The 15343-nt window shown below is 40.2% G+C and overlaps 1 protein-coding gene across 1 annotated transcript in view; it reads right to left on the bottom strand.

Annotated features, from left to right (window-relative positions):
• Positions 1-15343, bottom strand: part of GRIA3 (glutamate ionotropic receptor AMPA type subunit 3) — a 287373-nt gene that overhangs the window by 87692 nt on the left and 184338 nt on the right. The window contains exon 6 of the mRNA XM_081221568.1: positions 2231-2392. Coding sequence (XP_081077694.1) covers positions 2231-2392 — 162 coding nt within the window. The remainder of the gene's footprint in view (positions 1-2230; positions 2393-15343) is intronic.

Here is a 15343-nt window from a genome sequence, read left to right on the forward strand (position 1 = left end):
AAGAGATCTGCACCCCCATGTTCACTGCAGCATTATTTACAATAGCGAACACATGGAACAAACCTGTGTTCATCAAATCATCAAATGATGAATGGATAAAGAAAGTGATATACACCCACATATATATACATATATAAAGTCATGTCAATTATATTTCAATAAAAATATATACACACACAGTCACACATACAATGGAATATTATTCAGCCATAAAAAGAAATCCTGCCATTTGTGACACACAGATGGACCTTGAGGGCATTATGCTAAGTGAAATAAGTCAGACAGAGAAAGACAAATACTGTATGATCTCGCTTATACATGGAATCCAAAAAAAAAAAAGAACTCATAGAAACAGAAAACAGAATGGTGGCTGTCAGAGGTCAAGGCTGGGGAATAGGGAAAATGAATGAAGGTGGTCAAAAGGTATAATCTTCCAGTTATAAGTTCTGGGAATGTAATGTATATCATCGTGATTATAGTTAACAATCCTGCACTGTAGTTTTTGAAAGCTGCGAAGAGAGTAGTTCTTAAAAGTTCTCATCATAAGAAAAAATTTGTAGCTGTGGTGGTGATAGATGTTAACTGAACTTATTGTGGTGATAATTTTGCAATACATACATACATCAAATCAGCATGTGGTATACTTAGGAGTAATACAATGTCATATGTCAATCATATCTCAATCAAAAAAATCATCATCATCTTAAAAAAAAGATTTGACTACAAAGGATTCCTCATAGGAATTGTGACCATATTTACTGAAACATATGAGGACACCTGGAAAAATCTGGCATGTGTAATGTAATCACTACAACTACAGAGGACCACTTAGCTAGTGAGTGGCTTAAATTAATACAAAAAGATGTAAAAAAGATGTTTAACTTATGACTTTTCTAGAACATACCAATTGCATAAAGTAAGGTCCCACTTGTGTTGATGTGACCCATTCAGGGTGGACCTGCATAGGTGATTCAGAATGTGTCTCTTTTCTGTCTATGTCCCATTGTTCCTCCTTCTTCTATTCTTGCCAGGGAGGAAGGATATGAGGATGGGTATCTTGAAACCATGAGAAAGGAAATGTCCCCTCCCCTTGCCTTTTTTAGGGAGGGGCCTTGAGCCTTGACTCTGCTTTGATCCCTCATCTTGATCACAAGGATCCCACAGCCATGGTACATACATACTTTCACATACATATCAGGAAGGAAGAATTTAAAGTCTGTTTCATACTTGAATCAATGCACTGAGGGAATGGGTTACTTAAAAAAATACATTGGAAGGATCCTTTGTGTAACATGAATAACTTTCCCCCCATTTATCTGTTTTAATTCCTGATTTTTATTTTATTTATTTATTTATTTATTTATTTTTTTGTGGTACGTGGGCCTCTCACCGCTGCGGCCTCTCCTGTTGCGGAGCACAGGCTCCAGACGCGCAGGCCCAGCAGCCATGGCCCACGGGCCCAGCCGCTCTGCAGCATGCGGGATCCTCCCGGACCGGGGCACGAACCCGTGCCCCCTGCATCGGCAGGCAGACTCCCAACCGCTGCACCACCAGGGAAGCCCCTGATTTTTTTTTTTTTTTTTTTTTTTTTTTTGCCCCTGATTTTTAAATAATAGGATTTCTAGCCATAGGGAAACGCATGAAAATGTGCACTTCAAGCATGACTTTCTGCTTTCAGTGTTCTTATCTTGATTTCATGAAAATGAGCAACTTAGGTAATCTAATTATTTAAAGATACTTGTGCAGGCAGGAAAACATTTCCATTCAATATATGTATAGGCAACGTGCACTCTGTATTAGAGCCTAATTCACTTGGGTGTACTGAGATTCATGAAACTTATTAACACAAAGCAATCACATAAATAATGTAAAATCTAATTTTCTGTTTCAAACTATCAATTTTCCTTACCTATTCCCACTGCCCCCACTCTTTGCCTGATTCAGGTTCTTGTAATATTGTAAATTATGAGCATATTAAAAATGAAATTCATTAAAAAATTAAGTTAACCTTCCCAAACACTGAGTTTTAAAAGACCTCCTTCTCAATAGCTTCTTTATTTGGGAATTTAGTTTTCAAGTGCAGCAGCACTATCTGCAGTTGTGTTTTAGCATCCTTGAAACACTTCTGAGGGATGACCACTTGACCACTGGATGGCCGTAAATATATAAAGGCCATACTGAGATGCTCTGAAAAGCTGGCCTACGGTTTCTACATGTCGTGGAACATTACCTTTAGAGGTGCATTCTTGGCTTCAGGGAATTCCCTTTCATCCAGCCTCACCCAGCGCTGTATGAACTGCTGAACCATAGGGTTTTCGTTGTTGACAATCTGGAATCCTGTAATATTGGCTCCCCCATGCATGACTCTTTCTAGCAAAATATCAGTAAAACCCTAGAAAGAGATTGAAAGAGAATAATGATTGTGGGAGGTTATGCATTCGTACTCATCGTATCTGTTGGTTAGAGTGCTAAGGAGGAAATGAAAGTTCCTTCCCCAGGATCCTTCTTTACCAATCAAGGAAAACCTGGACAGATTGTTATATGTCAATTATATCTCAATAAAAACCAAAACCACAACAAACAAACAACCGTGATATGGACTAATTCTTAGGGCACTCTGGCTCTGAAACTACAGGCACGATGGAGAAAATATACATCCTTCCATTTTAGTGCCTTTGTCTTTAGTGTAGCTGCTGCAACGACAAACATAGGTGTCAACTTCAGATGTCTTTATTTCTTTCATTTACGTGTATTTTTAGTTTTTCTTCATTGAGTACAAATACAATGAATCATATAACTGGAAAATGTTGAAAAAGTTGACCCTAGCTAGAGGTATCAAAAACTCTTCTTCAGCTTAACATGCCGAATGCAGCAGATTGCTTCAGACTCTAATAATGAGTACTTTCAACATTTGTAATTTACAGAAATGCCAAAAAGCGAAACTGACAGCTTGGTTGTATGTGATGGTACAAACCCCGGGGTATGCCTCACATGTGTCCATGAATGTGTTTTGACATCTACTTCATAGCATCCACCATTTTCTTCTTCTTTTGTCTCTTGCCAATTGCTGCTGATGCACTTGGGTCTTCAGTGGGCTGGAGCCAATATTTATATTCATAAAGAAATGGGAAGAATTCTTCCTCTTTCCTTTAGATTCTCCTCCCCAACATTTACATGTAAAAATTTTCAAATATACAGAAAAGTTGAAAGAATTGTACAGTGAAAAACCAAATAGTCACTTCAGATTTTACAATTAATATTTTTCTATCCATTCATCAATCCATTTCATTTTTTGGATACCTTTCAAAGTAAGTTACAGATATTAGTATACTTCATACCAAAAGACTTCAGCATGCAGGCCATTAACTGGAGTTCAGTGTTTGCAGTTTCCATCCATCCTTCCTTCCTTTCTTTCCTTCTATCTTTTGGTAAAATTTACATCCAATAAAATGCACAAATCTTAAATGTACCACTCGATGAGTTGATAAATGCATAACTGTATTACTCAAATCCCTACTATTTCTCTAAAGTTTTCTTTTTTTACATTCTAAGTTTTCATTGAAGTATAATAATCATATAAAAAAGGGTATGCATCTTTTTTTTCTTTTTTTGGAATGATAAGGTTTTTCTTTCTTTTTTTCTTTTTGGCTGTGTTGGGTCTTCGTTGCTGCACATGGGCTTTCTCTAGTTGCAGCGAGCAGGGGCTACTCTTCGTTGTGGTGCACAGGCTTCTCATTGCGGTGGCTTCTCTTGTTGCAGAGCATGGGCTCTATGCTTGCGGGCTCAGTAGTTGTGGCTTGCAGGCTCTAGAGCGCAGGCTCAGTAGTTGTGGCGCAGGGGCTTAGTTGCTCTGCGGCATGTGGGATCTTCCCGGACCAGGGCTCGAACCCGTGTCCCCAGCACTGACAGGTGGATTCTTAACCACTGCACCACCAGGGAAGTCCCAGTGCACACATCTTTAAATATAGCCTGATGAATTTTCACAACCTGAACACATGAATGTAACCAATATCCTGTACACCTCTCTCTGTAGTCACCATCCCTACAACTGCTTCTTTTAATTCTGCATTTCTTTAACATGGTCAACAAGGCAGTCGTAGAAAATATTTTAGTGAAGCAGCATTTTCAGTTATTACTCTCAGCCCCATTCCTCTTCCTTTCATAAGTGGGATATGCGCCAATGGAGACTGGATAAAGGGCCAGATAGTTTGCATCACTGAGAACCATTCCTCCTTTCCAATGACCCCAAAGTACTTTTTTTTTTTTTTTTTTTGCTTTACGCGGGCCTCTCACTGTTGTGGTCTCTCCCGTTGCGGAGCACAGGCTCCGGACGCTCAGGCTCAGCGGCCATGGCTCACGGGCCCAGCCGCTCCGCTGCATGTGGGATCTTCCCGGACCGGGGCACGAACCCGTGACCCCCTGCATTGGCAGGTGGACTCTCAACCACTGCGCCACCAGGGAAGCCCCAAAGTACTTTTTAAAATTAAGATTAACTTGTTAGGATGAGTTTTCTCCTAAAGGCCTCCTTCCTGAAAGAAACTAAGACTCAGTGTTTTCTCCCATTCGCTCCCCTCTGCACTACAATCAGCAGAGAGGCTTGCCTGTGTGTAAAGCCTAGCAGAAGCTCCAGATGGGGCTTAAGCCTAACTGTTATCCAACTCCCAACTCTCACCCCCTAAACAAATATACAAATAAAGAGCTGAGGGCAAAACTTTCACAAATGGCTTTAAGTCGTTTTCTGTGCCAAACCATACTTGCCAGTTAACAAGTATTACACAAGACCATTGAGCAACTACCCATCTGTCTGCTGGTGGGGGTGAAGAGTGGGCTCTCTGGGGCTCTGCTGTGTCCTAAAAGCCTGGCCTGGCAGGTGGAGCCCCCTTCCTTGAAAGAAAGGGGTTGAGAACGCTTCTGCCACCATGTTGGTCCCCAGAGTCAATGGCCACAGTCTGCACTAGGAAGTAGTATTTCTTGTGTCTTTTATACTTTGATAAGCATCACACCCCTGTTTACCTCATACCTTAGCATGTTAAAATGGCAACACAGGATTAACAAAAAGGAAGGCAAGAGAAAGGATCCCAGAAATCTCACGTCTGCCTTAAGGCATAAGAGCCAGCACTTCAGTCTGGTTACTCACCATACCACTCCTTTCCAGAAACATTTTACCTCACTACCTTTTTCTTACAAGAGATACTAGAGGGGTCCAACTCAAATTTACCTCACCAGTCACCTCTGCTTACTTCCAGGAGGCTTCACTCTGCCACACAGGCCCCATGTATTCCCATTTGGCTGTCTTCCTCTCCAGTAGCATACCATAGCACTGAAGGCCTAGGAGTTTCTCAGTCAACCCATGTTTTATGACAGCCATATCTGGGATTAAGTTCTGGCACCCCTCAGACTGGAACCAGCCTGGCTGTCCTCGTGAGATTAAATGCGTCCACAGCAGCACAAATCAAGCCAGGGGAAGGTCACCTCAAATGGCTTTTCTGTCTAGCAAGACCTCCGCGACGCTAGCTCCTATCAACTGCCCTGAAGATTTACCCGTCCACATGTGCAGAATGCCTAACACAGCCCCATGGACAAAATCGAGAGAGCATAAGTGTGGGAGAAAAAGAAAGGAGATACTGTAATAGGCTTTTTTTGTTTTCCTTTCATTCTCATATATTTATTTTCATGACAAAGGTTTCACAGTGCTTACAATAACTGTAACAACAATAATTGTAAAATGGGAATAATGCTGATGAGGAACCCCTTCTATTTTAGTAAGAAGTCTGACGAAATGTAGTTTTTCCAATAAAATTGTACTTTTAATATTTATTTATTTATTTAACATCTTTATTGGAGTATAATTGCTTTACAATGGTGTGTTAGTTTCTGCTTTATAATAAAGTGAATCAGCTATACATATACATACATCCCCATATCTCCTCCTTTTTGTGTCTCCCTCCCACCCTCCCTATTCCACCCCTCTAGGTGGTCACAAAGCACCGAGCTGATCTCCCTGTGCTATGCAGCGGCTTCCCACTAGCTACCTATTTGACATTTGGTAGTGTATATATGTCCATGCCACTCTCTCACTTTGTCCCAGCTTACCCTTCCCCCTCCCCACGTCCTCAAGTCCATTCTCTACCTCTGTGTCTTTATTCCTGTCCTGCCCCTAGGTTCTTTAGAACCTTTTTTTTAGATGCCATATATATGTGTTAGCATATGGTATTTGTTCTTCTCTTTCTGACTTCACTCTATATGACAGACTCTGGGTCCATCCACCTCACTACAAATAACTCAATTTTGTTTCTTTTTATGGCTGAGTAATATTCCATTGTATATATGTGCCACATCTTCTTTATCCATTCATCTGTCAATGCACACTTAGGTTGCTTCCATGTCCTGGCTACTGTAAATAGAGCTGCAATGAACATTATGGTACATGACTCTTTTTGAATTATGGTTTTCTCAGGGTATATGCCCAGTAGTGGGATTGCTGGGTCATAGGGTAGTTCTATTTGTAGTTTTTTAAGGAACCTCCATACTGTTCTCCATAGTGGCTGTATCAATTTACATTCCCACCAACAGTGCAAGAGGGTTCCCTTTTCTCCACACCCTCTCCAGCATTTATTGTTTCTAGATTTTTTGATGATGGCCATTCTGAGCAGTGTGAGATGATATCTCATTGTAGTTTTGATTTGCATTTCTCTAATGATTAATGATGTTGAGCATTCTTTCATGTGTTTGTTGGCAGTCTGTATATCTTCTTTGGAGAAATGTCTATTTAGGTCTTCTGCCCATTTTTGGATTGGGTTGTTTGTTTTTTTGTTATTGAGCTGCATGAGCTGCTTGTAAATTTTGGAGATTAATCCTTTGTCAGTTGCTTCATTGGCAAATATTTTCTCCCATTCTGAGGGTTGTCTTTTCATCTTGTTTATGGTTTCCTTTGCTCTGCAAAAGCTTTTAAGTTTCATTAGGTGCCATTTGTTTATTTTTATTTCCATTTCTCTAGGAGGTGGGTCAAAAAGGATCTTGCTGTGATTTATGTTGTAGAGTGTTCTGCCTGTGTTTTGTAATAGGCTTTTATGGAGATGAAAGGAGAGATCTTGTTGCTAAAGGGCAAGAGTTACCTGGCTCTTGGTCCTGTTTCTCCCTCTGGCCTATTTGTGTACGTTTTGCTTGTTTGTAATCTCTAATCAGATTCTATGGCTTTAATGTTGCCCTGGTGCCCAGCATTTAGATGCAGCAAGTCACAGTTCTCAAGGTTGAGATAATCAAGGCTGGATTTTCCCTAATCCCTCTGAAAAAACACTAATGTGACAGAGCTAACCAACAATTATCAAGGACACGGAAGGGAAAAGGAGAAAAGAGGTGAATGGTAGAGAAGGGGATATAAGGCAAACTGTCTGACTGAAAGGCAGGAATTGGTTGACTCTTGATTGTCCTTCTATTTCTGATACCTTTTCTTCAAAAATAATTACCTTTTTGTATCAAATATTGCTAAATTCCATGGTTCAAGTGGCACTGACAGTCTACAAGATTGTAAAATTTAAAGCTTGATTCTTTCTACAGCCTCTTCAGAGACACTAATGTGGCAGAGCTGACATCCAACAGGTAGGAGGGGAAAGGAGGAAAGAGAGAGAGAGAAGGACGATGACAATTCAGAGAAACATTCTGCCTACGGGCAGGTTTGGTTGGATTCTAGTCTTCCTCCTCCTATCCCACCATTTTAAGGCATTACACCATCCCATAATAATCTTTGATGGATTTTTATCGTTATGACATCTATAACCCTAAAAGCAGGCCAAAGACCCCCGGAAACTTATGTAAAGACACTAACACAACACAGGAGATGACACAACATCCAGAAAGCAAAATGGAGTAAATGACAGAGCACGAGGTAAGTGGTAGGAAGATGGAAGTTAAGAGAGAAGTATGGGCTACTCCTCCTCCTATCCCATTATTATTATTATTATTAAAACAAATGGTACTAAATTTATTAAAAACAAATTTTTTTTTTGGCCATCCCATGCAGCATTCTGGGTTCCTAGTTCCCTGACCAGGGATTGAACCCGGGCCCTTGGCAGTGGAAGCCTGGAGTCCTAACCACTGCACCACCAGGGAATTCCCAGTACTTAATTTATTTTTTCTTCTTTTTTTTGTGGTATGTGGGCCTCTCACTGTTGTGGCCTCTCCCGTTGCGGAGCACAGGCTCTGGACACGCAGGCTCAACGGCCATGGCTCACGGGCCCAGCCGCTCTGCGGCACGTGGGATCCTCCCGGACCAGGGCACGAACCCGTGTCCCCTGCATCGGCAGGCGGACTCTCAACCACTGTGCCACCAGGGAAGAAGCCCCCTAAATTTATTTTTAAAAATCAAAATGGAGAGACTTCCCTGGTGGTCCAGTGGATAAGACTTTGTGCTTCCACTGCAGGGTCTCAGGTTCAATTCCTGGTCAGGGAACTAGGATTCCACATGCTGCACTGCGTGACCAAAAGATGTTAAAAAAAAATCAAAATGGAGATTTAACATACCTTTCTCAATTATTGGCAAAGCAAATAGAAAACAAAGGCACAGAAATGGGAAGATTATAGTAATACATTTTGATTTAACAGATTATCCCATAATTTTAAAGTATTTCATCCATTTATAGCCTCTGGTTAGATCTCCTCCTTAGGCTGGTGAACCATAGTCTTCAAGGTGGTAAAATTGAGGCTGAGTCTCTTAAAACCTCTCAAAAGACATTGACACAAAAGAGATGATCACCAAACATATGGATGGTATAAGGGGAGAATAAAAGGGGAGAGGTCAGTGGTAGAAAGATGGAGGTTAGGAGAGGAGATGGTTAAGAAGGGAGATTTTGCTCGTTCCTGGTCCACCTCCTATATCTATCCCACTGTTTTTTATTTCCAGAAGAAGTTGCTAGAGTCTATGATCATGTACAACCATAATTGGGAAAGTTGTAAACTGGGGCCTAAGTCTACCCATAACTTCATTGAAATAACCAACACAACAAAGCTGACCAGCAAACACACAATAGGTAGGCAGGAAAAAAGGAAGGGGAGTGAGATGGATTCTGGCCCAAAAGTAAGAGGTGCCAGGGTACTGGTTCTCCTTCTCTGATATCTAAATTTAAGACACTGCACTTTTCTAGAATATGTTGCTAGATTTTAGTTGTGCTGGTCACACCCCCTCATGTATCCCTGAAACCCATGTAAAGACACTGAAGCAGAACAAGAAAACAAACCATGCAGAGTGTATAGAAAAGGAAACAAAATGATGGTGGCAGGGAGTATTCTGGTAGGATGATGGAAGTTAGGAGAAATGTCTTGATTCAGGGGAGAAGTTGGCTGGCTCCTGGTTCACTTTCTCTACCTGTGTGATTATTTTAAGACTTCCCAGTTGTCCAGACCTCTTGCCAGAATTCACGGCTTGAGTTGGCTACATAGAGACCCTGAGATGGGAAGATGTCTGTCTAGAAACTCTGAGCAGGAACTAATGCAACAGAAATGACCTTCAACCATCTGGATGATAAAGGGGAAAACAGAAGATGAAAGACAGTTACAGAAATTTGAAGTTGGGATACAAGTTCTAGCTACGGAGCAGGGGTTGGCTGGCCCTTGATCCATGGTCACCTCTTATCTCATTATTTTAAGGCATTGCATTTGTTCACAACTCTTGCTAGTCTTCTCTTTATGACTTGGTCACAGAAGGGCCTCAAGTTGAGAACACTGGCACTGAGTCTCTCCAAAATCTCTGTAAGACACTAGCACAACCAGAATGAATGCTAAACATGTGGGTGATAAAGGGGAAAATAAAGGGAGGAAGGTCGGTGAACAGAAGTAGTGCAGTGACCAGACAGTAATACATGTGAATACAGATGGATTTTTTAATTATTATCACAAAATCCTTGTCTTTAGAAAATGTGTAAGTTTGACTACCAATCTAAATATGTGATAAGTAAGTTTACAAGTTTTTACTTTTTAACTCATTCCCTTGGCTCAGAACAAAGGTAATATTTAAAGTTCTTTAAGTCTTTTTAGTTTGTTCTCATTTTTGTTTCAGGGTTTAAGTGCCTGACACAAGCACTTCTTCCAATAGTAACTGCTTAAAAAAGGACAGAAAACCCATATCCTTTTATTTAATACATGCATTTAAACATGTCTGACTTCAAAGGAAATTTCTGTATCATGAATTCTGTTTCCTCACTGAGCTTCATCTACTATTAAAAATTATATACTTTAAAATAATATAGTTTGACCGAAGACAAAATGCATTCCAGTAGATTTCTTTGATATTTTTGTGGGAAAGGATGGCTCATTTTGTTTCAGCAGGTTGCTGTTTTATAGCAACTGCTCTATTGCTTCACTGAATCATAGCAGTTCATTTGTTGCTTAAAAATCAGTTTCTTCTTCTGGCATCTCCCATCTAACCAAAGATATTAGAATTTCTTCATTTTCTTTTTCTTCGCCTTTTTCCATTTAAAATTTTGAGTGTGTGGGTATGTGGGGGGGGCAGTAGATAGTCATGATTCTCACATAGCTGGGCTCTGAGAATCAACTTTTTTAACATAAATGTTACTCTGTTATGATAAATAACATTTATGATACATAAAATACCTCAGCCAACGAATTTGTTACATTTTAAGGCTTAGAGTCTATAAAACAAATTAATTTCTTGTTTTCTTTTGGAATTTTCAACTCGAATTCACTTTGAATGAGACACCAATGAGTTTCCAATTAGAACCTCTCTTATACTCTAGAACCCCCTTTTCTAACTGTCTACCAACTAAATTGACTTCCTTATTCCATGTGTGTCTTAAAAAGAATGTGCCCCAAAGCAAAGTTGTTATATTCCCTTAAAATCTCTTCCTCTTCCCGTATCCCTTCTTTCAATTAATGGCACTTTTAAGCCTATTGGGTCACTGGGTATGGGGCCCAAGCACCTGTCTTATTATTTTTTTAATAAATTCTACAGGTGACTTTGAAGCACAAGTGGGTTTGGGGACCACCAGCCTAGTTTATCGGCCTGGCTTCCTAGGTGGTGCTCCAACTTCCAGTTCTTTACCTTTCCCGTTTATTTTTTGCATAATAAATTTATCTTCCTAAAATATCTGTTAGAGCATAATACTCCTTTCCTCAAATCACTGCAATGATTCCCTACTTTCTACAGACATACTGTCAGCTGAATATCTTGACTTGACCTTCAAGGATTTCCATTATCTGTTATCTTTTGTTCTCTTGGCCTTTATCCACACCTTTTCCTTCAAGAGACCTCATGCTCTAGCCACATCGCTCCCTTTTAAACCTTGGTACCTTTGTTCTGTTTCCTTTGTCTAGAAAGGGCCCTCACTTCATCACTTATAGCTCTGGGTGTCTACTGAAATTTCATTCTTCAAGAGCCATTTCAATTAGTAAAATAATGACTAAGAAACATCTATATTAAATTTGTCTCTATATTCTCTACCAGATAGTAATAAGGCCAATTGTGTCCCCCTTTTGCCAATTATTACATAGGCTCTTGCACATTGTTGACTGCTTATGGGCTCTTGTCCTCCTTCATTGTCGCATGCCTTCCCATGCTTTCCATGTAATACGTTTATGTGTAAACTCCACAATATTATTGCTAAGTGACTCCGAGGTTCCAAATCCCCTGCTGTACTGAGTGGAATTTCTGTTGAGCCCACTTTATTATTTCATAGGGATTTTTTTTTTTTTTTTTTTTTTTTGTGGTACGCAGGCCTCTCGCTGCCGTGGCCTCTCCCGTTGCGGAGCACAGGCTCCGGACGCGTAGGCTCAACGGTCATGGCTCACGGGCCCAGCCGCTCCGCGGCATGTGGGATCTTCCCGGACCGGGGCACGAACCCGTGTCCCCTGCATCGGCAGGCGGACTCCCAACCACTGCGCCACCAGGGAAGCCCTCATAGGGATTTTAATAACTAGAAGTCATGATCAGATACTCAATGATTTTTGTGTGTTTAGATTAGATATCAAATTCTAGTGCTCCTTGCATTTCACCAATTTGGTTTGCTTGAAATTGTGTTTTGTTTTTTGCTCACTGCCATGATGGTCTCCTTTCCTTTGGTTGGTCCAGTAAACTGTATGCAGAGGGAGAGATTAAAGGAGATGAGAGAAGGCAGAGAAAGGTTGGAGGCAATCCTAGTGCTCACAGATAGGGTGAGTTGAAACTCTACTTCCTCACTTTCTATGTTCTAAGTATCTGTACACTTGACTATTTGCCTCTGTGCAACAATGGCAACATTTGTTGGAAATATGAATATAATCTCCAGAAGTTATTCCTTTGAGAAGGAAACTACTCATTTAGATTTGTAAGCTCTGCCATATTTCATCAATTGCATTGCTTCTCAGTCACATCACAGCTGTTTGAGCCAGTGACTGTTGCCCACATCTGAACCCAACAGTATAAAACCAACCATGACCTCTGTGCCTAATGCAAGGCCTTGTAAGCTACCTTTGATTAATTCTCCAAGGCCATCTTTTACACAGGCACTAGTTACACAACTGGCATCCAAAGAGAGATTGTCCTTGATTTGAGAATAGCCAGATAACTCAGTCTTCCAAAGATCCAGATGACTTTGGTATTATCCTGTCTCCCTTGATTCATACACATAGTACGGCAATTCAGTTTCCTTCTGGTAAGATAATTGAGATTTGGAAATAGATATATTCAAATAGACATTTCTCCACAGAAGATATACAGACTGCCAACAAACACATGAAAGGATGCTCAACATCTTTACTCATTAGAGAAATGCAAATCAAAACTACAATGAGATATCATCTCACACCAGTCAGAATGGCCATCATCAAAAAATCTAGAAACAATAAATGCTGGAGAGGGTGTGGAAAAAAGGGAACCCTCTTGCACTGCTGGTGGGAATGTGAATTGGTACAGCCGCTATGGATAACGGTATGGAGGTTCCTTAAAAAACTACAAATAGAACTACCATATGACCCAGCAATCCCACTACTGGGCATATACCCTGAGAAAACCATAATTCAAAAAGAGTCATGTACCAAAATGTTCATAGCAGCCCTATTTACAATAGCCCGGAGATGGAAACAACCTAAGTGTCCATCATCGGATGAATGGATAAAGAAGATGTGGCACATATATACAATGGAATATTACTCAGCCATAAAAAGAAATGAAATTGAGCTATTTGTAATGAGGTGGATAGACCTAGAGTCTGTCATACAGAGTGAAGTAAGTCAGAAAGAGAAAGACAAATACTGTATGCTAACACATATATATGGAATTTAAGAAAAAAAATGTCATGAAGAACATAGGGGTAAGACAGGAATAAAGACACAGACCTACTAGAGAATGGACTTGAGGATATGGGGAGGGGGAAGGGTAAACTGTGACAAAGTGAAAGAGCGGCATGGACATATATACACTACCAAACGTAAGGTAGATAGCTAGTGGGAAGCAGCCGCATAGCACAGGGAGATCAGCTCGGTGCTTTGTGACCGCCTGGAGGGGTGGGATAGGGAGGGTGGGAGGGAGACGCAAAAGGGAGGGGATATGGAAACATATGTATATGTATAACTGATTAAATTTGTTATAAAGCAAAAAATTTAAAAATAAATAAATAAATTAATTAATAAAAAAAGGCTTACTTTTAGAGCACTTATTTTTAAGATATTATGTGGTGATTTCCTTCATATAATATTATTGTTAGGGTACATTTTGTACAGAGAGGAAAACAAAGACAAGATAAGTTGGGTGACTTTCATTGAGTTGATGGTAGACTATGGGTGAGAAATGAGAAAGGTGGCTTGCCTATATGGAAGATAAAAGCAGTAGAATGAGGGGTGGAAGGCTGCCAAGGAGGAGTATCTGTCTCAATTTGGATGAAGGCTGGCCCTGCCTTTAGTGCCATCTGAATTGTTCATCTGGGTGATGCTTTGATGGGGAAATGCGTGGTAATTGTGGTGACTCAAGTTATCAGATTGCTAATGAGAGACACAAGTCTTTTTCCAGAAGCAGATCCATCCTCCTGGGAGGATGTAATGCATAGAGTTAAAGATTACACCATATAAATTAGCACTCGATTACAGGTTGCTTGTATTGTTCACTCACTGTTTTATTCTCTAATCCAATTAACAAACATACTTTGAAACCTTCTAAGTGCTATCTGTTGGTACAATGGCGAGCCATATCCAGCTTGGTCCCTAACCTCACAACACTTTAGTCCAGTGGGAGTTATCTGTATGAATATACAAATAATTACAAGTTGACATAAATGCTATTAGTGGGAAAAATAGGCACTGATCTCTTTTTTATTAACAGTTATATTGAGGTATAATTTAAATATCATAAGATCCATCCATTTGACACTGATTTTTTTTTTAAAGCAAAAATCAGGTCATGTCTCTCCCCTGCTTGAAATTCTCCAGTGGCTTTCTGATGCTGTTGAAAAGAGCTAAAACTTAACCAGGCAGTAGGCCTTAGATAATCCAGATCTTGTTGCTCACTCTGCTGTAGCCAAAATTGCCTTCTAACAGTTCAGAGAGGTATCAAACTCTTTTCTGCCTCAGGACCTTGGCACATGTTGTTCCCTATGCATTACATGAACTTTCCCTGATTCTTCATATAATTGGACCTTTCTCACCATTCAGATCATTGTTTCAAAGTCACCTTCTCTGAAAGCCCTTCTCTGGCCATACTATGCAGAGTTTTGACTCCCCACCCTCTGCCTTCTCTTCATTCCCAGCACAGGTCCCAGTACCTGTTCTACCTCCATGCCAGTGATTCTAAGTTGTGCCAGTTTGGTCTGTTCAATATGTTTATACGGTTCTGCCTTCCTTGTAGTAGAGTGAACAAGGTATTGGGCATATACGTGGTATATAGAAAAACGAACTTGTTATAAAAATCTTTAGAGTAATATTAACTGAATTATATGTGGACTGGTGCTGGTCTGCTGTTTGTTACCAGTCAGAGATGATATAAGGAGAGAAACTGAATATAAGCCTTTAGTTTATAAGCAAGTTGACAGAGTAATATGGCTGTTGAATCTAATACTAAAAAAACTTGGGCTTGTATTTTATATGTCTTGTTTTGTTTATTTCATGTTTTTTAGTAATTTATTGTTGTTGTGCTTTTATTGTGTGAATATTTGGGGGAAAATCTGGCCCTTCTTCACAGATAATTTGAGAAGCACTGTTTTAGCAGATATGATGTGGGAGGGGCCCGGGGGAGAAAACAGAATTTTTTCAATGCATCTTGATAGAACATTGAGTAGGAAGTGATCTCTCCTTGTTAATTTCAGGTGGGGGGTGTGTGGGGGGGAGGCAGGGATGGTTGACTATAATGGAGGCATTTTTGGAGAAG

This window comes from Mesoplodon bidens (assembly GCF_964165515.1).
Source record: "Mesoplodon bidens genome assembly, chromosome: X".
Taxonomy (NCBI): domain Eukaryota; kingdom Metazoa; phylum Chordata; class Mammalia; order Artiodactyla; family Ziphiidae; genus Mesoplodon; species Mesoplodon bidens.